The 25,200-nt window shown below is 45.0% G+C and overlaps 1 protein-coding gene across 3 annotated transcripts in view; it reads left to right on the forward strand.

Moving 5' to 3' along the window:
* Positions 1–25,200, forward strand: part of LOC126518342 (membralin) — a 249,140-nt gene that overhangs the window by 179,008 nt on the left and 44,932 nt on the right. For all 3 annotated transcript variants that reach the window (XM_050168191.3, XM_055064431.2, XM_055064430.2), the window contains 2 exons: positions 6,389–6,489; positions 22,397–22,454. In XM_050168191.3, the coding sequence (XP_050024148.2) occupies positions 6,389–6,489; positions 22,397–22,454 (159 nt within the window). The remainder of the gene's footprint in view (positions 1–6,388; positions 6,490–22,396; positions 22,455–25,200) is intronic.

Here is a 25,200-nt window from a genome sequence, read left to right on the forward strand (position 1 = left end):
CATCAGCCATACATATTTTCTGAAAGTCCACTCAAACCCCCAACATCCCTGTTTTAGTACCATTAATGACATGACATGTGCTACACTCTTTCGCAATCGTACGTCCGTAAGACAGCCTTTCTCGCTGCGTGTGAGGGAGCTTAGCGAAGAAATGCACGTTCCACTCCTCGAGCTTCGCCTAATGCATCCAGCCAAGCTGCTACCTCCTTGGGAGTGGCAGCTCATACAATGTGATATATCGTTCGTGGAAGTCACAAAGCATGCCCCAGAGATTGAAATAAAGATGCATTTCCGGGAACTCCAGCACAAATACTCCTGCACGGAGTTCTACACAGACGCATCAAAGTCACACGACGGGGTATCCTATGCAGCCGTCGGTCCATCCTTCTCGGAATCCGACGCACTGCACCCGGAAACTAGTATCTTTACGGCTGAGGCCTACGCACTGCTGTCGGCCGTAAAGCATATAAATAAATCACAACTCCAGAAATCAATTATATATACGGACTCCCTGAGTGTTGTGAAGGCCTTGATGTCTTTCTGTAATCAGAAAAATCCAGTATTTATTGAGCTCTACTCCGCACTGTGCAAAGCATATATATCTAACCAACATGTGATCATATGCTGGGTGCCTGGACATAGGGGCATCGAGGGAAACGTTCTAGCCGACCAGATGGCCACATCAATCTCATTGCATGCAGTTAATCCTACTGCTTCGGTCCCTGTCACAGACCTGAAGCCTTTCTTAAGAAGGAAACTACGAAGCCACTGGCAACGCATGTGGGACGAAGAAATAAATAATAAACTGCATGTAATAAAGCCACAATTAGGTTTCTGGCCTCTTGTAACAAAATGCCGCCGGACAGATGTGCTATTCTGCCGCCTAAGAATAGGACACACTTTTGGCACACATAACTTTTTACTCACGGGAAACGAGCCTCCAACCTGTGGTAGATGCGGGGAGAGGCTGACCGTCCTTCACGTCCTACTGGAGTGTCGGGAAGCCGAACCCGAAAGAAAAAAACATTTTCTCTTAGCATACAGGCACCACATCCCCCTTCATCCTGTTATGTTACTTGGTCCAGAACCACTCTTTGACACCAACGCCGTCTTAGGTTTTTTGAAAGATGTTGTGTTGCATGTTATTAGCCCCACACGTTCGTAGCGCTTCCTCTCTTCTGAGGATGTCGCTGCGATAATTATTTTGAATAAGCACATGCCTCTAGGCCCTTGTGGTTCAAGGGCTCTGGCGAGGCTGTAGTGCTGTAAGCAATTTAACGTCTCGCATATTTTTAACAATGCATCATTCTTTTACAATGGATTTTAATCTTCAGTCTTCGTCATTAATCATCGCCATAATTTTATAGCACGTAGATTTTACGCACTTTACAGCGACTATTTTTAGGCCACTTTACAGCCAAGTCACATCTTCCATAATACATCGTTAACACTACCATTTGTCATGGCGCTCTTTGGCCATACCTGGCCCTTGCGCCATAAAACACTACACATCATCAATCTGTCCAGCTGCGACAGTGTGGGCGGGTGGTGCGGTTGCATCGTGGTTTGATTAGGAGGAAATGCAATTTTCGTCGCAGTACGATAGATGACATGGCAGGCGCTTTCCCATCGTGTACATGCTCTCCTATGGGCGCAGCACACAAGGATTGTGATATCTCCCCATATTGGTAAATTTTTCCCAGATTTCAATCAGTAATGTAAAGCAACAAGCAATGGACATTTTAGCAGCAAAAATTGCATAGTACTTCTCATATTGCATGTAGCACTGACCCTGAAGTGAACTACCAACAGTATTGCAGGCATAATCGAGAGTGATATAACCAATCACTTTCGCATATTTTGATATTTTTAAAGGCCCGTCATTCATAGCAGCGTATCACATCAGAGGCATATTTTGGATTTGGATAATTACTGTCAGCTCATTGAAGATGCAGATTAGTCAAGTATATATGCTACTAATGATCCTGAGGAGGCACTGATCATGTTCTATGACATTATTTATTCAGCAGTTGAGCAGTCAACTACATGGCAATCAACAGACTCTACTGTGCCCCACGCTGCCCTTCGTTGTCGAATTCACTCATACAATCCCTTTGCAAGAAAGATAACTTATATAAAAAGACCAAACATTAAGCATTCAATGAAAACTTAAAATTGCAGTATAAAAGATACTACAACATGTTAGCCTTGCTTTTAAAGAATGCTAAACAAAATTATTATGAATATGAACTTCAACTCTATAAAAGTGATACAAAGAGAAAATGGCAGCTCCTAAAGGAATTTTTAAATTCTACCAACTCATGCAGCAAAGTGATGTCTGTTTGTGTTAACAACACTACTCTTACCACTTCCAGTGATGTAGCCAATGGTTATAGCGATCACTTTTCTTTTAGTTTCACTGCCTCCCCCTCTTCCTGCTTTGCACCTCCATTTACTCGTGCTTCCCAGTTGTCTTTTCTTTTTCCTACTTGTACCTTTGAGCTTTGTTCGGTTATTTCAGGATTAAAAGCTACCAGACCTGGGTTAGACAACGTTCACTCAAAATATATTAAATCTGTAACATGTTCTGTTGCCCCCTTTCTAAGCCATATTTTTAACTGCTGTTTCAAAACTGTGTCTTCCTCTGAAGATTTAAGTTGGCAAAGACAGTGCCTGTTCTTAAAAAAGGTGATCCACTTAACATAGAAAATTATAGGCCCATATACATTCTCCCTTTTCTCGATAAAAGCTTGGAAAAACTAATCGAAGTAAGGCTATTTAATTATTTTAGTAAGTTTAACATGCTCCCTTCTTGTCAATCTGGCTTTAGGGCTGGTCTGCCTACTGATACAGCAATTGCATGCTTCACTGAAAAAATTAGATCATTCAGGATCTATCTTTATTTACTTTTCAAAAGCATTTGACAGCATGGACCATTTAATTCGTTTTGTAAGTTAGAGTGCTATGGAATAACAGGTCCTGCATTGAACTATTACAAAGTTTTTTTCTTAATTGGTTTCAAGCCATCTTTATCAACAACTATACATCTAATTCCACCCCTACGAGTAGAGGTGTTTCACAAGATTCAATTTTAGGTCCATTATTATATTTAATATATAATGACTTACCCCTATGCCTTAACTTCCTGTTTGCTCTACGCTGATGACACGACTATTTTTTATCATCATTCCGATTCTGCGACTCTCAAATCTAATTTTCAAGCTGACTTAACTTCTCTCAAAGAAAGGTGCAACTATAATAGACTCCCGATTAATCTGTCCAAAACTACCTTCATGCTTTTTCATACACCCAACAAATTAACTATTCCCTGCCTCTACGTCAACTCTGCAGCCATTCCTATAAAAGGCCCCTCACCAGGCCCCATAGCAAATTTTGGTTATATGCTGAAAATTGTTGCGTGTCCTTAGGGAGCATTCTGCTGCTAACATTCTTCAAGGCGGTTCATCAGTGCCGCGAAACCATGATTTCAGCAGGCAGGCTCCACTGCGTAGCGAGACTTCCTCTCCACTCATTCTGTCTAGCCTTTGCACATGGCAGAGCACATGATTTTGCTCGCTGTGCAAAAGGACACATGACTAGCGGTATAATTCAGTGCTGCATGAATATTGAGGCAGAACAAGCGGATCGCAGAGCATGATCTCGTGCTGGAATACGGTAGAAAATGGCATAATTTTGGTACCTGGCACGTGACCGCACGACTGAGGGAACAAGCAGACGAAGAGGAAATACATCTCTCTTGCTTCGGTGCAAAGTAAAGCAAAAAACACGCAGACATTCCATTTGTACGTTTTATTATTTCTCTAAACTTCAATTCGTCAATTCAAGCTACAGATCACACAAATAACAGATGGTGTCTTGAATAATTCTCGAAGTCACATGTCACCACAAGCGACGTCACACTGCAGACTCAAGTATGTAGGCGTAGGGACGCGACTACATCATCCTCCGGCATGGAGTGTCGGCCACAAGGAGAAGGAAAAATGACGTTCGGTTTGAGATTTTAGATCTTTCTGCGGCATTTAGCGATGTAATACTTTGCAGACACGATCGTTATCACGCAATGTATGCTCTGTGCTTGTTAGCTCAAAATGGCCAGACCTGGTGAGGGGCCCTTTAAGTGATCATACATAATTTTTAGGAGTTTTAGTGGACACCTATTTGAAGTTTCACCAATATATCATTTCATTTGTGAAAAGATTTCATATGGAATCAGGGCTTTGGTAAAATCAAGAAAGTGCTTTAGCATAAACGCCCTTAAAGCGCTGTATTACACATTCATACACAGTCGTCTAAGTTATTGTATTACATCATGGGGTAATTCATATTCAGTTCACATTTGCCCTCTGAAGGTACTGATTTCGATGGGGGCGAAATGCGAAAACACCCGTGTACTTAGATTTAGGTGCACGTTAAAGAACCCCAGGTGGTCGAAATTTCCGGAGTCCTCCACTACAGCGTGCCTCATAATCAGAAAGTGGTTTTGGCACGTAAAACCCCATAATTTAATTTTTTTTTTCTGAAGGTACTGCAAAAACAAGCTGTGTGACTTATCACTTCTGCTACTCGACTGACACCATCACACCCTATTTTCATTCAGCTTAACATACTGCCCATTTCTTAAATATATATTTACAGTATATGTGTCTTGTTTTTAAGGTTTTCCATCGCATCCTCGTAATCGGCAGTTTTCCTCCCGTGAGGTTATCTAATCCTAACAGAACTAGATTTACGGTCCATAATAACCTTTTGCTGCTTAAGATATATACCAGCTATGGAAAATGAGCATTGTTTTCTCGTTTATTTCTTTATGGAATTCAATCACATCTGAACTGAAAGAAATAATGTCTATTTATGTATTTCAGTGGAAGTTAAAAATGTTTTTTTCAATATGTAATTGTTGCGTTCCGCTTAGTTAACTGTGTGTTCAGATGATTTTCTATGTAATCACTTAAGTATTTCATGCTGTCTTTGCTAAGAGTAATATTCCTAAATCGTTTTTATTATTATTTGTTTGCTTCATCAGTTTTTCTTATGTATTAACATAGGAGGTCCCACCTGCGGTTTGTAACCTCGGCACCTCGTTCTGTATATTCACCTGTATTGTATACTCTTATTTTTACCATTAATAAAGATTGATTGAGATTGATTGAAATCCCTGAGCAGACAACGTCTACCAGCCCCACTAATCCACTCGCTCGCATGCGCATGTGTGTCCGTAGATGACCTTGGGAGGCAAAGCTCAAGTTAGTTGGGACATGATGTTTTCCTACTAGTGTTTTGCTGTGATTTTCTTTGTGGTTTGGAGGCTTTCTGTCTCTCTTGTCCTCGTGGGCTTCCGCATTGCGCCAGTGGTTTAGATTTCTCAGACGTGCGTATGCGCTTTTCGTTTGCTACAACCAAGCCCTTTCCATCCGTGCCATTTGAGGATGGAGCTAAAATTTGTTATGCTGACCTGAAGCTGCGGCCACGCTTCCTGCAAGGAAAAGGCACTTACCTTCACGAGGGATTCCTGGTGACTCAGCATGGTTGCAAATGTGGGCTTGTGCAATCCCAAGGGCAGAGCTAGAGCTAACATCTCGTGGATGTGTTGGCTAGATGCAGTTTTCGGAGAGCGGCATGGCGAGGAGGTGGTATTACGATACAAGGGCCGAAGGTCAGACGCCATGCTGTCACTATTTCCAGACTGTCTTAGCTACTTCTCTTCCATTTGCAAAAAAAGGGAAAGCCAGTCAAATGCGACGTGAAGTACATCAAACATGGTAAAACGGAGACTCCACTGGGTCAAGATTGGAAAAGGCACGCTGCTTACAACGGCGAGTAAGATGAGATGGGGCATCTTGTCGTCTCCCACATTTTCCACGAGTTTATGAACTGTTCTTTGTGCCACTGCTTTGAAATTCGAGTAAGCACCGGTGTCAAAAATGACTGATCCATCCATGTGTGGAAGCATCCAGCAGCGTAGGGTCTTGGATGTCCTTGAACTGGTGAGCCTCTGCAATGGGCACACTGCACGCCTTCTCCCATTCTCCACAAACAGACTTGAACGACAGAGGGTGCGTTGGTGTCGTGCCCTACTCTGGGACTTTATTGGGGTGCCAGAGGCAGGTGCTGTTTCGCCTCCGGGAAAATTATTGCTCTGTGGCAGTTGCCTTGTGAGCTGTTAGTGCTCACACTGCTGGCACTTAATTGATGACATGGTGATGCAGTTGGTTCGGTAGTACTGTGTCTATATGAAGGATATCACAAGTGGCCTAAGTTAGGATAAAGAACAGCTGATTGCAACCTTTCTTTTTCTCTGATATCTGACCAACTACCTCAAGGAAGGTTTCCGCATGACTTAAAATATATGTGCCATTTTGTTTTTCAGGCTATGTGAGAAACGTGGTCACGGGCGAGCACTACCGATTTATCAGCATGTGGACCAGCCGGACATCTTACATTGCAGCTGCTTTCATCATGCTTGTTTTTGTAAGAATAATTACTTTTTTTCCTCATCTTCGTGGTTCTCTTGTTTGCTGGTGACGTTGCTGAACAACCGAGAGGTGTCTGAACTAAGCTTAGTGCAAAATATTTGGTGTACTTCTAGTTGGAGCAGGTCCATGCTAGTACTATGGCTGTATAACATAAGCTTTATCCAGGAAACATGTTGGAGGCAGGCGCTCATGCTTGCAGCTTGTGTTGACATTGCTTGGCTATGTAAAATGCATCCTAGGAAGCTTATATCGCAGGGTGTTTTCAGCAAACTCGAAATTTCGATGTTAGCCAGCAGTGTCATGGGCACTTTATTGTGAAAGTTCAGCCCAAGTGCACATGTACATGCATAAGGCTGTAAGCAAAGTATGCTGCTGCTGCAGTTCGTTGCACCTTATCAGTTTTGCTCTGTCTCTAAACCGCTGAGATTTGTTGCAATATCTATTATACAGGCGCTCAAGGTGCATTCATGGCATTTCCAATTGTTCTGGCACCATTGCACTTGCGTGGTCCATGTACTATGTGTTGGAGTCACGCGATCTGCTGTGGGTGGGGAGGGCAAGAGGTTAAGGTGACAAGGTGGGTGCCTCTTTTGATAAGTGTGTTACAAGGTTTCCAGAGGTGTAGCAATTTGCACTCTGTCTCCAGAGTGTGAACGATGCAGTCAGGTGGAAGCACCATCACAGTCCATTGCTTTGGCAGCAGAGCCAGCGCAGTGTTTTGCCTTCTGCTGTGGGCATGAATGTTGTGCACGCACATGCAAACGTTTCTGCTGAGCAACTGTTTTCAAGCACTGGTGTAAGTAAAATGGACAGTAAACGTCAGGCTAAAACTATCTAATACACTGATTTGGCAATGAGGAAGACCAACAGTTTTTCCATCGGTCTTATTTTGTGCATCATAAATGCGCTATGCCACCTGCAATGCCGCAGGTGGCACTCCTCATTACGTCAGCATTGCAAGGTGCCTGGCGATTTGCCAGGGTGCTGTTTCTTCTGTGCAGCAACAGTTGCCTCGTGTGCTGCATAAAGTCAGCATGTCGCCTCCCACCAATCATTATAGGACTTTGTCCAAGGAGCTTGAGTGCAATGTTAAACCTTGTTAGCGCTGTCAGTGCTTTGCACTTCAGACGAAAATTTAAATATATATGCAGAGATGCGACTGAGCTCGAGCAAGACAAAGAATAAAGCATGAATAGTGTGTGATGGGGTGCCAAATAGATGAAAACCAAAGCACGATTTATAAACAGACTGTTTACAGATATGGGCAATATGAACATGTGCAACGTCCCGGTGATCATCATTTTCTTCATTAATCCAAGGAGGTGGCTCGTAACAATATTGAAGCAGTGCTGCTATCCTGCCAATATGCTTTTGACCTCAGCCAAACATACCATGTGCCATATGTGGCAAATAAATTTAAGACCGGCAATGACTTTGCAGCTGCCCTGTATATAACCTCAGTCTGCTAAGCAGGATCAGTATGTCGTTGATTTGAGCAAGAATATTAGGAATGTGGATTCATTCATTGTGCTGTCCTTGTCAAGTCAAAAGCCTTATATCTATGCTAGGTAAGGGTGGTGCATTTGAATCTGGGTACATCAAACTTGGGTATATTGAATTATTGTCCAGATCGAACAGCTGTAACATCCCCTTGGAATTCCCATGCAGAAGTATAGCACTGTGCTAGGTGTATGTCGAACTCCCGTTCACAGCCACATTCGATATATTGAATGCTGTATTGCACTGCACCCATCTAAGTGCACTTCTCCTCACGACACTTTGACCACTTCTCACACCAGTGGCAATATTCATGTCCAAGAACATGAATGTCAGAATATGGCACTGTTTTGGCAGATGCTATCAAAACCCAGTGCCACTGGGAGAGCCAGTACGCTAGTGCTGATTACAGGCAGAGTGTCATGTGAGATACTGGAGCTTTGAACTGGTGCAGCATACAGGGAGGCACTGGGTAGGTAATGCTGCATAAAGCAGCTCTAAAGAGAAGAATTACGAGGCCTTCAGTCCTTAAATAAATTTTTAGTGGAAAAGGCAAGAGAGAGCATTTCAGGGCAATAATAATAATAATAATAATAATAATAATAATAATAATAATAATAATAATAATAATAATAATAACAAGAATAACCATTCAGATCCCATGCACTGTGAAAATCGATGTTACACGAAGCACTTTGCATTAGCTGGGTGTTCGGTATTGGTTGGGGTTCCACAAAGCGTTACCAGGTGGCCTAACATGCTTGTGTAAGGTGAGCATATGTGTGCATGACGACACTAACAAGATGACGATCGTGATGGTAATTGTATGGTAGTTATGGCATGATTTTTATTCCGGCCATTCTGCACAAGCTTATGACATGTCAATTATTGAGTTCTGCACAGGTACTGGACAAGCGTAAACGAAAGAAACATGGATTGTGACTTTGTGGGAAGGTTGTGTTCGGCTGTCTGGGTCACCAATTTGTCTGAGGTGGCACGAAGAGGTAGCCGCTGTAGCCACGATTTATTTGGGCCGGCCAGCCATGGTGCTGCGGTATCTCGGGAGCGGCTGACACAATGGCCGCTCAGGTTGAGTGCGCTAGCGTGTTCCCTTCTCACACTACCTGCACATGAGCCCATCTTCTTCTTCACCTGCTTTAGACGTAATAGTCACACTGCTACAGGGCCCCCCTCCTAGTGCAAAGCATGATTGAAATAAAGTCCAGTGGTAAAGTCAAGGTAAAGTAGTCCAGGTAAAGTGTGCAGGTGGTGTTGTTGTTGGTAGTGTCGGGTTCACACAGTCTGGGAGAGATGTACTAGGCAGCGCCGGCAGCATAGGTTGTGATCGAGGCGAGCCACAGTGATGCCATAGTGCGAAATCGTGACTTTCCGCAGGTTCTCATAGATGTCTGGGCCTGTAGAAGTTGGAGCTCCAAAAGTAGACCGTCTAGCAGCTCGGGACTTGTGTGGCGATAGGGCAAGTGTTGGTCACTCACGATGTAGACGTGTAAGTGATGCTCAAGCTGAAGAAATCAGATGGCAGAGCTGGCTCCTGTAAAACTTCGCTAGGCCATGCATCCACTGAAGGTGCGAGCACAGAACATCGGCAGGCTCGCCTGCTGCTGCTTGCAGTGAAATCTTGAATGCTGATAGCATCAGAGTTGCAGTGGCCACTGAAGGCATTGTGAAGGTTGTGCTGATGGCATTGCCGTGCCTGCAAGAGGGAAATTTGTGCCTAGTGGAGCCAGTGGGAGAGCCTCTGAATTGGTGATGAGTGAGGTGCCCCCAAACAGAGAGTGGACAGCTTGCGGAAACCGCCAAGGAAGGAGAGCGGCAGGCTGTAGAGTAGCTAAAAGTGCTTGCATTTGGCTCAGGGAATTCTTTAGAAAGAGTCATTGCATTGCTGCCTTTGAGCTGGGGAGGAAGACCGAGTAGAGGTTTGATGCTGGGGCCGGCAGGTGCTGACAATCGGTAAGGCGATGCGGGCCACCAAGATGCAGAATGATGTGACTGTTCAAACGGTGAGAGCTGTTGTGACTGAGTGATCGAGGTGGCGTATTAAGCAAGGACGGCTGTTCGCAAGTCCTCATAGAAGTCGGGTCCGGGGGATGGCGTCCGGAACCTGGAATGCAGCTGAAGCCTGGAGCCTTATTGATACGGAAGTGGTTGTCCAGCTGGAGGAACCAGATGTCCGGCATGTCGATGCAGAGTTCCTGAACACCCTGGAATTGCAGAACGTCTGCTGGACTGTGTAAGGCCACATCACTCGCCTTGGTAAGGTCAGTGCAATGACGCTGACGTGGCTTGGCTTGGTCGTCCGGGTCACCAATTTGTGAGAGGCGCCATGAAGAGGTAGCCGCTGTAGCCACGATTTATTTAAGGCGGCCACCCATGGTGCTGTGGGGTCTCAGGAGCAGCCGACACTGCAGATGTTCAGGTTGAACGCGCTAGCATGTTCTAGTCCCGCGCTACCCGCGTGTGAGCCCATCTTCCTTGCCTGCTTTGAAGGCAGTAGTCACGCTGCTACAATGTCATCTGTGACTAAGCATTATACAATTCTACATACCCATGTCTATCTCATGTGGTCTATGTTAAAACACTGATGGCGTTTGTGCTCCAGCAATGAAAGGATAAAACCTGTTTGACATGGGCTAGTCATGAAAGCTTTGCAATGTCGCGCAGCTATGATTAAAGGATTGTGGAATATGGGCTGATCACTAAGGGGGGTGCAACCTAACACTGCATTTTAAAGTGATAGCTGCCATGCAAACTGGGACGGGCCACACATGCCAAATGTCTCTCTCTCTCGAGTGGTAGTTGGCTGTGGCAGGAGAGGATTATGGGCACAATTGTGGCCGAATGGTCAGTGCACCGGACAGCTGGGCTAAGAGACAGAAGTTCTATCCCAGCAGTGCTCTCATGTCAGCTTCTTATTAAAGAGGCTTGAAACGAGGCGAGGTAGGAGCCTACCTACCACAGAGTGTCTAGAGCAAGGCTAGGAATACTTCTCATTAAGAACAGCTTCAATAGTATTTGAACTTGCTATTTCACCTCATGTACCGAGTACCCTATCACAGGATAACTTACCATGTCAGCAGTAGGGAAAAGCATTTCCGTGTTTCCGTTTTTTTTGTAACTGAACATAGGCCTCTGTGAAGCAGAAAAGAATACTGCGATTATTGAAAGCCACGCTGTCTAGGCTGTCACTGCTAACTTTTATGGCTATTTCTTGTTCATCGCACTCATTGACATGTAAGCTGCTCATTGACAGCACTGCATCCATTTGAAAGTGTACTCAAAGACAGCATAAAGACATCCGACTTCAAAAGACATGTGTGAACCTGTCAAATGCCGCAGGCAATCTGCTAAGGCCACTGCAGTGTGCCACTGTGCAATTCTCCCATCTCTCCTGGGAGTCGGCCAGCGAAGCCGACGTCACATGCTACCTGTATTCCTATTGGCTCCTAAGGTGTGACATCACACTGTTCTCCTTCCTGAACACGCTCTCTCTCACCTAATATCTCTCCTTAGTTCCTCGTCTCCACATGTGGCGTCACACACATCCCTCCTCCTTTCCACTTTGTCCTCCTCTTCCACATCACGAGGTAATATACAGACGCTGCCAGGCTTTTGTTTGCGTGACCGTTCTAATGCTGACACATTAAAGAGGCGGGAGGCGCGCACGATCGAGAGATGTAGGCATCTGCTGCATCAGCTTCACTGTAGTACTCGCCTGTCTATATCATGTGAAAATGCCGGCATGCCCTCAGTTTGCTCTTCTAGTACTAGCAAATCTTTTCGCAGGTTGCTGCACATCGTATTCACAGCTATGACAGCTAACCCTACTGTGATAAGTGCCTTCATCTGTAGCGTTGGAAGCGTACTGCACTGCATGCTTAGGCGGTAACTGCCAATAATACAAACACACTGCTGCTCACTGCTTTAGGCGGTGCAAATTGTAAGTCACGTTTCACTCTGGTGACATCGTATTCCAGAATCGCCCACCAGCTCGATCTCGTTTCGGTTTCTCGTTGCCATCTTAAAACACTATACAATAGCAAAATGACAAAAAACGGACAAAAAGCGTCTCGGGCTACTCGTGCGCCATCAGCTTGACGTGTGTCGGTGTCTTGCGTCACAATTCTTGTTGAGTGGACATGTCAAAACTTCCCACCAAAGTGTCCTACCTGAAGAAGATGACAACACAGGCCGAATTTGAGGAGTGTAAATGTAAGCTTGCTAAAGCCGCAAAGATGACAATGTGTTTCTTGGGCCTTTCGGGCCCCACCAGCTTAACACATGTTGGTGTGTCATACTACAATTCATGCAACACTTCGCATTACATAGATGTCAACACAGGTTTGTCTGCCATATTTTTTGTGACTTGGGGTCGTACATTTTCCCAGTTAGTAAATTTTTTCTTGCATTTCTTGCGAGACGTATGAGCGAGGTTCCACTGTAATTTGTGTGTTCAATAAAGTTTTGTTAGATGAACACTGCTAGTATAACTGCTTATTTGAAGAATGCACTGTTTTCTTGAAGTGCCAATGCCTGTACGACATGCAGCTCTATAGAAAGGTCGTTAACTTCTTGTCTGCTTGGGAAAAGTTTAACACAATGCACCTGAGAAAGTCAACAACCTCTTAGTAGCACATTACTTACCTATCGACTGCTTTGACATAGCTCAGTCAGAGGAGCGTCGGGGAGTGCTGCTGGCCACATTAAGCAACAGCACACCTATGTTGACAATGCATCGTATTGTCACTCACCACTCGTGTAACCACCATAGACAAGAAAAAACAATTTATGTAAAACGCCATGGCCAAAACTGAACTCAATAAGTATTTTCCCTCGTCGGAATTTTTATCCTTGAGCTCGGAAGCGACATTTGTTTGTATGGGCAGCCAGCTCAGAGACTTCGCTTACAAACACCAGTGCCATAACACACAGCGTAGTGAGTGAAGTAAACTGTTTTCAGCAGCACATCCTGTGATTTCGCTATGCTAAATTTATAGTTCATATTGAGGCACATGTCTCCAGCTTCTGACCTGACTGGGCACTGGTGTCCTTGAACGCAAGAGCGCATGCACTTCTGGCAGCGCACATGGCTAGAGACAGAGCTTGGCTAGATGCATCAGACTAAAGCAAATGTATTGATACAGGCACATGTCTATTCTCGTTCAGTATGTCATGCCATTTTCATGGCCTTCCTACAGGATGGCATCAGCATAGCACCTTCTGTCCTGTGATGGCCTTGGGCCCTGCTCCCTGACGGGCTCCGCTTCCTGAGGGGCTCTGATCCCTGGCTATAGTTGTTATATTATCATGCCAGTATTGGACAGGCTAAAGTGCTTGATCAAAGTTGTCTGGCATGCCATTTCCAATGATAGGAGGGAGTGAAGATGAACACAAGAACACCTGAACACATGAGGTGCACAAAGTAAACATCTCTGGAACTCTGCCCATCTTGAGATACAGTTGAACCTGACTATATTGAACCCGTTTACATCGAATGATTCTATATATCGAACAATTTCTGGAAATGGTATAGTTACGATGAGTATATATAGCAAAAATTATGCTTACATCGAGCAAAAGCAGCAGCGACTCCCGATATATCGAACATCAAGCGGAAGAAAAGTGCCCGCAGAAGTTGGCTTTCCCTCGTTGTGGTGGGAAATTCTGGCGGTGAGGCTCACGCAGAATCCTGCACACTTTATGCAGAATCTCTACCCACACCCGTGGAGTAAACAAACGTGAAATGTTGCAGTTCGCTCAAGCTTTTCTTGTCTCCCATATCATGTACGGGCTGCCGTATCATCCAGTCAACCGTACACAGATGCACGCGCTTGATCGGTTACTTAACGAAGCCAAACGCATTGTAACTGGACTCCCAAGGTACACAAGCTTCGAAGCGCTTAAAAGTTGTAGCAAACTCAACAACCGGTCCGAGCTTGTAGACATGCACGTCTATACACAAAAGACGAGACTTCGCGCCACAAATGCCGGGCGACACACACTCATGCTCCTCGGGTATGACGTCCACACAATGCCCATTTTGCCCAACAATATGCTGCCGTGGGAAATCACGGCTCTCACCGATGGCGGGCCACTTCCTCTCAATATGGACCCTACTCAGTGAATGCGGCGCCTTGCTTATGCCAAGAGGCATGCTAAAGCTACGAGTTCACTCCCCTTGACTGAACGCATCACATACACGGACGCTGCACTGCCTGCAGACGACGCTTGTAACACCTGTTATGCCACTGCATGGTACGACCAGACAAATGAAAATCAGAACTGCTGCCATCATAAATCAGCAGAAGCAATGTCCAGCACCCGCGCTGAGCTAATGGCCATCCTAGATTATTTGGAGTGGGCCGTCGCAACTTCGTCTCAAACTGACCCTGTTCACCATCATGTGTACACAGACTCCCAGGCTGCCCATCAGTCATGTGCTAATGTTATTTACACAGATCCCGTACTGCAGAAGATCTGGCACCAGGCACGCCTGCTCCGCGAATGCGGTCACGATGTTACTATCCACTGGGTCCCTGCGCACTGCGGTATCCCCGGAAACGAGAAGGCTCATAGACTGGCGTGCGCTCATCTCTCTACCGTGCTAGTCAGAGCCTCCGATACTCCTTATCCTCTCCTAGCTACCACACCTGAGGTAGCAGACCCGATGGCAGACAAGCATGCGACCAAACAACGATGTGCCACCTACCTCACAGCAGTGGGCAATCCACTCTCTATACCTTCGCTTCCACCGAAGGTATTTACACGGCGAGAGTCAGTCTTGCTTCGGAGAGTTCAGACAGGCACCCTCCTTACTCCTCACTTGTTGAACCATTTCCACAGGGGTGGCACACCACCACCCGTAAGTGGGTTCTGTTCCATGTGCACATGTTGTGCTGATCTCAACCACCTTTGTTGGGAATGCCCCCTCTACATCCCACCAAGGCTTCGTGCTCTGGCCACCATACAGTGGGGACCCTGGCCTTCTTCTCTGTGGACTTGGGCTTGCCCGGATACCACGTCTCTGGACCATGCCATCGAGCTCTGGCGAGCACTGCTGTTGTTCCTCCAGGACCCGGCGGCACCAACCGTCGGTGATCGGCTCCGTGACAGCCACAAGCATCTTGCGGCCCCCACTTAGCTGCCTCTAGGATGTTCGTTAATAAAACGGAGGCAGCCTTACGCTTCCCCTTTTGCAATAACACCCCTCCCCTTTCCACCGCAGCGTCTTCGGCGCATTTTAATGTGGAGTAAACGTGGTTTCATTAATTTATTCCATCCAACTGCTCTCCTACCGTGACCACGCTTCCTCGGGCGAGCTGACGACACCCCCTTGCAAAAGATGATCCTGGCCCGCCCGCAGCGCTTGCTCAGACAGCCAATCAGAGGCTCTTGTGCCCTCGTCAGGCAAGATGGTGAAAGTGCGAGTTGTCTCATTGCTTTTCTGGTTCATTGTGTTTGCGCCTTCTCCTGCAGTGTTACCGTGATGAAGCAGCAGAATTCGCCTTTTGTCGTGAAGCTCGAAATCATAAGTCGGGTCGGACGCGGTGAGAAGTCGGATGTCCTCGCAGCATGCAGGATTTCGAGGAGCACTCTCAGCACGATCTTGGAAGAATAAGGGGAAGATTAGAGCTAAAGGAGCCAAACTCGCGACCCAGTGACCGTGGCACCCGATGCGTACGCATGGCTGTGTACAAGTGGCTCATCCGAAATTGCTTGAGACGTGCCAGCTTCCGCATGCTCATTGATGACTGTAAATTCTGATGAATGCGATGAAGCCATTGGTGGTGTTGCCGAAGTTTGGAGCGAGCTGTCAGAATTTCCGGAAGCTGTTGACGAATCAACGAAGGATGGGTTTGTGAGTGCAGATGATGCTGTCACGACCACCGGAGAGCCAGAAAACGGAGACTACATTGCCGACATCATACAGAGCACAAGTGAAAGTGGGCACAATGACAAATGCAATGACGGTCCTTTGCCCACATCCTCTTTATTTATTTATTTATTTATTTGTTCAGTTTACCCTACAGGCTCGGAGGAGCATTGGGTAGGGGGGGTTACAGAAAAATGACAAATATTTAAGGCAAAAAATGGAACTACATAGTAGGAGAAACAAATAAGTTTGTAATATTGGAAGAAAAGGAACACTGGTAAACATTGCAAAAAATACATACAAAGTCAGGGGAATACAATAGAAAATAAAGTCGAAAAACGATACAAAGACGAGTACAATACATAGTCGTACAACATAGTCAAGCGAACATGTGAAGTTCCAAAAGTTAACGAAATTTGGCTGGTTCTTTTAATGAGACATTATTATTTGGAAGGCTATGCCATAGTGCGATGGCGTGCGGTAATGCAGTTATTGAATGACAGTGTGCGGCCAAAAATGCACCTGAAACTGAGATGGTTATGAAGACGAGTAGATGTGCGAGAGGGAATTTCAAGCGACAAACGGCTGGACCATGAGTTATAGTATTATTTATGAAAGAGGCATAGAAGAGCAACAGAGCTGCGGGAAGCCAACTCTGGCAGAGGAACATCGCATTTAATTTGAGTGATGCTAGATTGACAACTGTAAATAGAAGTTATAAAGCGGGCAGCACGATTTTGGATGTATTCCAATTTATCTCTTAGGTATTGTTGATGAGGAGACCAGATCGATCAAGCATATTCAAGTTGAGGGCATACAAAAGTTTGGTAGGCCTGTTGTATGGTAGGTGGTGCAAGGTGCAGAGGACGACGTAAAAACCCAAGAGTTCTGTTAGCTTTAGCGCATATCTTCTCGATGTGAAAGCTCCAGGCAAGATTAGTACAAAAATAAACGCCAACATATTTGTAAGTAGAGTCACGAGAAACTTCCGACGAGCAGATTTTGTAAGGAAACTTGGGATATGATTTCATACGAGTGGTGGAAAGAACACAGCACTTAGATGTGTTAAGTGTTATTTGCCAACAGTCGCACCAATGATTAACTAGGTGAAGGTCATTTTGCAGTTAGATGATCATCATGACAGTTAATCGTTCTGTAAATTACGCAATCATAAGCGAAAAGTCGTATGCAGGTGGAAGTGTTGCTTGGCAAATCATTGATAAAAATTAGGGAAAGAAGAGGGCCTAACACACTACCCTGGGGTACACCTGACATTACAACAAATGTGGAGGAGCTAAAGTTATTCACAGGCACGAACTGTTGCCAATTAGATTAGAAATTGCGAAGCCAGGATAATGTTAATGAGTCAATCCTAAGAGCAGTTAATTTAGCTATTAGACGGCAGTGAGCAACTATGTCAAAGGCTTTTGCATAGTCGAGAAATACTCAATCCATAATATTGCTATTATTCATGCCATAATGTAAATCTGACATAAATTCCAATAGTTGAGTGTCACAAGACAATTCTTTATGGAAACCATGTTGATTTTGAAAGAAAAATTTATTGGATTCAAGATGGTTGGATAAATGGGAGGCAATGATGTGCTTGAGAAGCTTGCAACAAATGCATTTTAGTGAAATGGGGAAGTAGTTACCAGGGGAGTGTCTGTTTCCATCTTTGAATATAGGAATAACTTTGGCTATCTTCCAATCAGCAGGAAGAAGGCCTATTGATAAAAACTGCTGAGAAATGCGGTACAAAATCTGAGTGGATATAGCTGACATGTTCTTTAGAATTTTCAAATTAATATTGTCAATGCCACATGATGTAGACTCGTTTATATCGCGTATTAGTTTTGAAAAGCCTTCAACACTAATATTTATAGGGGACATGAAGCGATAATGAAGGTCGGAGACACAGGGAACGGAGGGGCAGTCTTCATTAGTGAACACAGAGCTAAAAAACGAATTGAAAGTTGAAGCACACTCAGATGCAGAGACGGGAACATTTTCAGCGTCATGCAATGTAACAGTATTACTGTCACGATCAGGAGAAATAGCTCGCCAAAACTTTCTAGGGTTAGTGTGTAGAAGTGAGGACAGATCCTTGGAAAAATACTTCTATTTCGCTTCATATATTGCTAGACAGTAAGATTTTAAACAATGATTGATTGACTGAAGTGATTAGTGCACTCGGACTAGTCCGGTGCTTCTGCCTGAATACGGAAGGTTGCGGCCTCAGCTGCTCCGACTCCTTATACAATGTGGAGAAGTGCATGCGTCGCAGGCGGCGAAATTGCCCAAGCAGAAGAAAATGCAGGACTATTTCATGCGAAACTAAGCTAGTTCCATCAATAAAGTGATTTTATAAATGGTATGTGCTTTTATGACATCCATTTATTTAGCAGACGAAGAGACAGGACACATTGAACGCTTTTTGTGATCTTGCCCAAAATGCCGAGGTGAAAAGAACACTCTGTTTGGGAACTTGCAAAAGAATTACCTTCTGCATGCATGCCTGCAATTATGTTGTATTCCCAGAAAGGTCAGTTATAGCCTGAAAAAAAGCTTCAAATATTCTTCTTGCATTCCTAAGAAAGACTGGTTTCTGGACATGTGACATTGCGCAGTAATGTTGTAAGAGATGCCCATTGCTAGACGAAACCAGCCGTTTGCTGCTGCCCACCACTACTATTACTGTAAAATCTCATTAAACCATACCTGCTTAAACAGTAGTTTCGTTTTAAAGGCAGTAAAGTTAAATCCCATTGAACATAGCGCATTTTGCATCTGCATAAACTGCACCAGTTTATTGCGTACGTATCGGTTAACATGTAGTGTTTGCACTTCGCATAGTGCAGTTATGGCGGTAGGTCAGCCAGGCAAAAGAACGAGCCTCAGAGATCAGAATGGCCTCCATTCGCAAATGCAGAGGGCACTTGGAAGGGTGAAGCTGCATTAACATCAACATCATTTCGGCGCTTACTCAGAGAGTGTTGTGGCTGGCTAGTGAATGAATGGAAACAACTTTATAGAAAATCTAGCAAAGTTTAACGACCCGGGTTCAGCTTTCCCATGAGAAGACTTTGAGGCCTTGCCTTGTCGCTGCCTATAGGGCCCGCTGGACTGCCCACTCTTGTGTCTTGAGGTTGGAGCTGCTCAGAGTGGCGGCCCACTTTGACGCAAGAGCTTCCAGAGCTACTGCCATTATAGCTGCTATGACAGTACACTCCCACAACATGTGCGAGAGCAGCGCTCTAGTTGCTCCCACAACACGTGCGAGAGCAGTGCTCTAGTTGCCTGACATAACTTGAAATGAGCACTCGGGTATTGTGCGGGGAAAATGTGCCACAATTGCACCGGACCGGGGAAGGTGTGTGTTTACAGTTGTCAGCAGATGACTGCCTAATGACATTTCAGTGGTGGCCTGTGTTGTGGCTTCGTGCAAGCTAGGACTCGCGTCATGCCGAAACTCGGAGAAAAACCGGGTGCTCAGCTTAAAAGAAAAATTGGACATCATTCATGCTATCGAACGTGGCACAAAGTCGGTACTGGCACGCGAGAGGGATCTACCGTTCTCTACGGTGTGTGGCATTTGGAATGCGAAGGAAGAGATGCTCGGCAGGGCTGCTGGGACCACGAAAAGATGTCTGCTATGAGGTTCAACTTTTCGAGGTTCGGCTTTTCGTCATCGTTGCCTCTGTTATTGCTGGTGTAGCTTAATGACAGTGATGACGACAACACAGAAAGGGACAGCACGGGCGATTCAGGCCCAACAGTGGCAGAAGCTGCGCGTTACATCAGCCTCATGCAGTTGTTTGCTGCGAAGAGGGGGCTGGCAAAAAGCTGGCTTGCAGCTTAAGGGAGTTTGAGGCTGCTGTCGTCGCTACTAGGCAGCCATAGCATCAAATGAGAATAATAAACTTTTGTCACACGAAATGAATAAATACTGCATGTTTTTGCTCTTTCACTGCACTCTCCTCTCTGAGTTCCATTTTGGCAGGTAAGTGGGTGATCTCGCGCTGTTTCGGTTAAGCAGTACTACTGTTTAGTGCGTACTCTTTCCGAGCTCTGGCCAACTCCGATTTAACGAGGTTTCACTGTACTATCAACACCACCACAAGATTGTGGTTGCTCAATGCTGCGATTCTCGCAGTCTGGGTCCTCCATGAAGCACAGTGCTTCATTTTTGCAAGAGACACGGGAAGGTGCTTCCATAGTTTATTTCCTGGCATTAACATCAAAAGAAGCTGTCGCTATCAAGCCGTAAAAGTGACATTTCAATTTGTTAACCAGCATATGGTGGACGTCCTTCTGGTACTTTTCAATTATTAGCTAGACTTAAATGACTAATTGTAATGGACATCAGCAAATGTTCATGTTTCTTGAAAAGGTGAGCAACTTCGTAAGGTAATTTAACGTAACACTGCATATCATTCATCCCTAGAATTATGTTTCATGTGTTACAATTGCAAAAATATTCATGTAGGAGTAGCATATGCAGGGTGTCCTACGTAACTTGACCGAAGATTTCAAAAATAAAAGGCGCGTCGGAAGGGAATTGAACCAAATGCATGTTATTTGGACTGGCCTATAGTAACTCATGCAATTTTTTGTTTTCCCCATAACTCATTCATTCATTAAGTTTAATTAACCAACTTTATTATTATTGGCTGAGGACCCCAAGTATAATATGCAGATTTGTAGAGCACTTTCAGAAACTACTGATCGAGTTGCTTCCTGTATGGTACGTTTTACGTAGTCCTTCTTTCCGGGTTGCAAAGAAAGCCCTTGAAATATTAAAACAAAACCACTTCACAGAGTGGCAGGGTGTTCTTTATCTCGGCAGTGCTTGGCCAGCAGTATGCATGTGCACCATCATCTGACAGGAGCTGCCAGCCCAACTGTCTACAACCATCATAACTCACATCACATGCTTCTCAAGCAGCACTGACTGTTCCAATCGAGCTTTCCAGTCATTGGAGAGTTTCTACAACCTCCTAAAGTATTGACACTTGCAACTTATCTTGTGAAGGCTTATCAAAGTTGTCACGAGCAAAGCAAAGTAAGGAAAATTCTTTGCCATTCCCCTATGTGGGAATCCAACCGACGACCTCCCAGGCAACCCATCACAGTAGCTTATTGGCTATGGAGTTGCGCTGCTGAGCTTGAGGTTGAGGATTTGATTCCAGCTGTGGTGGCCACACTCTGAGGACGGCGAAATTGATAATGCTTTTTACTCAGATTTAGGTGCACGTCAAAGAACCCCAGGTGGTAAAAATTAAATCTGGAGTCCCCCTCACCCTATGGTACACCTCATAAGCAGATCATGTTATTAGAAAATTTTAGTACTGCATACGTTGCGTACGTAAGATAGCTACGGTTCTGCAAAGTGTGCATGTGCAGAGCGCAACACGAATGGTACGAGATGCGTACGTGGCCGCCGCATACGCATGCATCCGATTCTTGCGTGCGTACGTAGGGAGCCTTGCGTGCTGTTCTCGTTGTTCTCGTTTGTTCGGGAGAGCGCAAGACAAAGGGGTTTCGTAGAATGGCGTCAAAGGTGACCAGCGGAAGGCTGCACTTTTCCATGGCCTACGATTTGGCTTTGCTGCGCGAAGTGAACGCGTAGAACCTATTCCAGGATCCTGCACGGTGGGAATCCATAGCAAAAAATATGAACTTTGTTTTTGAGAAAGTGTTCAGAGTGCACTGTTTGCACACACAAGTTACGTCACGTTGGTGAGAACAACAGCGTCTATAGTTTGACTGATGGTTCGATGCACTGGCGGACGCAGCCAACACGCTCCGACGCTCGCCCAATTACGTACGTAGGCATTTCCCAGCACTAAAAGTCCTGATATGACATGTGCTGCCATGTTCCATAATGCGCTTGCGTGCTGCATACATATTGTCATGGCGCAGTGCTAAAACTATCTATTGACATGTAAAACTGCAGAATTAAAATATTTTTATCTCTTAGGCCTATAACTGCTCTTCTGCCATCTTCAGGCCATGGGCTTATGAGTTCTGATGTGTGCTTGGATTAGATATGATTGTAATGACAAATTTTGAGGCAGCCATGGTGAGAAAGGCCATAATTAGGGCTGTAACCAAATGCTGCCCTTTTAGACATTGGGAAAGGTTGTGATGATAGACAAGTGTTCTATTTCGTTCATGAGAGAGCCATTTATGCATTGATATAGCACATGTAACAGCATTTTTTTACTGCAATCACTGAGCCTAGTAAAATGCTGTGCTGGGCAGGTTTAAATTGGTACAAGGTCTGTTTTGTGGGTAGTCAAAATGGTGAAGATTGCGTCAACTTGAGGAGCCAACTTGCTGCAGCAGTGCTTCTCCATTACACATGCAATGTTTCATGTTTACATCTGCCTTACCAGTAAGAAACGCTGTCTTTTTACTTTTTTGCTTGTGTTTACATTTCAGTGCAGTTTTAGATTGTGCACATTTAAGTCTTGTTCTACAATTACAATATATATGCATTTTTTTTCAGACACTGTCAATCTCAATGCTGCTCCGGTACTCCCACCACCAGATATTTGTCTTCATTGGTAAGTTTGAGCTTTGATCTAGATCATTTTTTCATGCCATAGTATTTCGTGAAGATGTACGTCCATTACCTCACGCTTGTGCACTTCTATAAGAAGGGATCTAGCTGCCAGCAATGAAGAAATCCCATTGGGTGGCACAATTGAAGTTTCCCACTTATGCCTTGCCATCTTGTCACTCCACGTTGCACTCCTTACATGTGTAAGGTAACTACGTGCAGAAAGTATCACAACACGTTAGAAGTGCGCCTTGTTAAACTTTGCAGTTGCTGCATGTTCTGGCTGTTGCCCTGCTCCATATCAACGGATAATGTATCTTCATAGGCATTACCACCCCAAAGATATAGGTGTCTGTGTGTGAAGAGGTGATGCTGGCTATCAGTGAATTTTACCTTTCAGTTTGACTTCAAGGCTGAGTAAGAGCGTTTTGTTATGTAGCTGGACTGAACTTCAGCAGAAAGCAGCCGCGAGAGTGACGCTGATTGAGCGTACGAAACAAGACTGTTCCTGAAGCTTTCCTCTATGTTGGTTGATAATTCTGTATGGTTATAATAAGGTGTGCAAGTTATATGTGCAGATGCAGATTGTACATGTGAAATTCAGTAGTTATGCCTTGTGCAAGGAATTTGCAACACACAACCAAACCAAAAGCATGTCATTTTCCAGGAATCCGGGATCTGCAACACATGGTTTTCAATGTTTAACTTGAACAGGCTTCATTACCTGTTAATGGCTCTTTCACTGCACCCTATTAGGCTGCCACCAATTGTTATGGGGACAGGGTTTTGGCGACATTCAACAGCGTCTGCTTGGAACTTGAACCAGGCTGACCATCAGAGAAGGTTACATCATTATGGGTGAGCAGTGTGCTCCAAGACAAAAAAAGGTACACAAATTTTCTCCATGCGTGCTCCTGCACGCAGGGGCAGAGAAGATGGCTCTCCACGTGGCATCTCACTGTCCTTCTTATACCGTCCACCATCCAGGCAACCTCATTCTCTCCTGCTCCCTGGTAGTGGGCCTTGTCAGGACACATGGTGTCAACTCACACAGAGGAATACGGAGAGAAACCACTCTCTGGCATAGAGGGGGGGGGGGGGGGGTGAAAGTTGGTCATGTCATGTCAGCTCACATAGAGTAATTCGGAGAGAAACCACTCCCTGGCGTAGAGGTGGTAAGCATAGGACAGAGTTGCACTGATGCATAATCACGTCGCACATGCCCAAAGGACAAGTATTTTCATGCTGACAAGTGTGACGATTAGGCAAGTCATGTCTCAGGTGTTTGGCATCCATTCCATTCATGGCCACACTAAGTGAACTATAACAACCCCTTGCGTGCACAACCTCCTCTTCCTCGTTTTCTGAGGTGACAGTATTCAAAGGTGACTATGTCCAGCTAGTGGGGACGCAATTACATTATTTTTTAAGCTGCCATGATTGTGTCTTTAGTGCTTGTTTGGCAATTCTTATATGTTATTCACTTTAATATCAGTTAATTAAAAAAAAATTGACAGTGAGTGTGCTAGGAAAGCCTCAACCTTGAGCTGCCGTTTCGGCAAGGGGACTTGTCTTATCCAGGCTATTGTTTTGATCAGTAAGAAAGCGATGTTTCAAGCCAAGAACGAGTGTGAAGCTGCCTGTCCCATTTTCTAGCAGCTCTTGTTGTTTTTTTGATCCAATCTGAAAGATGCAGCCCAGGCATGGTCATTACAAATTCTTGTCTGAATGTTCCTAACTGCCCTATTTTTCAAAAAATGCTTTTTAGTGACCTATATTTTGCAGAAGTAAGACCACGCTAACTTTATCTCCGCCTCTGCATACTGCTGAGTTAGAAGCAAGGCCTTGCTTGGGATGCCAATATACTTGAAAGGTATGTAAGGTCTCCCCATCCATCCCCGAGCAAGCGAACCTTTCTATGGAATGTTTCAACCACCTGACGACAGATGGTGCAACATGACCGCGCACTGCTTGCAACTTTCCCACGAGGGTCGAGAAGTGTTAGTAATTTTGAGCTCAAGGTTCTTGGTTCTACGAATGGTTGTTGTGCACTCTTGTGACGTAAGCTCGTGCAACATCGCACCGGCTCTTCTCCCATGCACTTTTTGTTGCGCGTTTTCATCACGTGAAAATGGACGTTATCACACCGTTGACGGCGCTTCTTCACCACGACAGCTATATTTTCTGGCGATTACCACAATGTCTTCCGACCCTGCAGTTGCTTTTTCATGCAATAGCGTAAGGGCCCCGTGTCGCATAAAACACGGGTGTCATAGTCTGGCATCGGACATCGTTTGGCGAAAAATCATTCCGAACCACAACCACACAGGCCCTCCACGTGGCGCAGAGACGTTGCTTAACTAATTGAAGTCCTCAAAGTAAGATGCGTCAGAGCAATCGTAATGTACAACCTAAGCACAACCTACAAACATGATAGCGTTGGATTGTAATTTGAATATACCAGAAAACGCAATTCTGTTACGCGGAAACTCAAACATAAACCTCTTTGCCAGTATTTCTACTTTTCATAGAGCGGTGCACTGCGCTCGGTTCCTTGCAACACCACCATCCAGATGGCTCTTTCCTCTGCGCATCCGCGGCCCACACAAGAGGCTGCATTTCTACTTGAAAGCTCGCCTGCTCGCCTTTATACATAGCGTTCGCCGCCAGCGTTTCCCAGTAAATATTACGGAATTACATAAGCTGTAGTTGCCGGGAAGTGTGAGAAGCAGTCCCGGATCATAGAATGA

This window comes from Dermacentor andersoni, chromosome 11 (assembly GCF_023375885.2).
Source record: "Dermacentor andersoni chromosome 11, qqDerAnde1_hic_scaffold, whole genome shotgun sequence".
NCBI lineage: Eukaryota > Metazoa > Arthropoda > Arachnida > Ixodida > Ixodidae > Dermacentor > Dermacentor andersoni.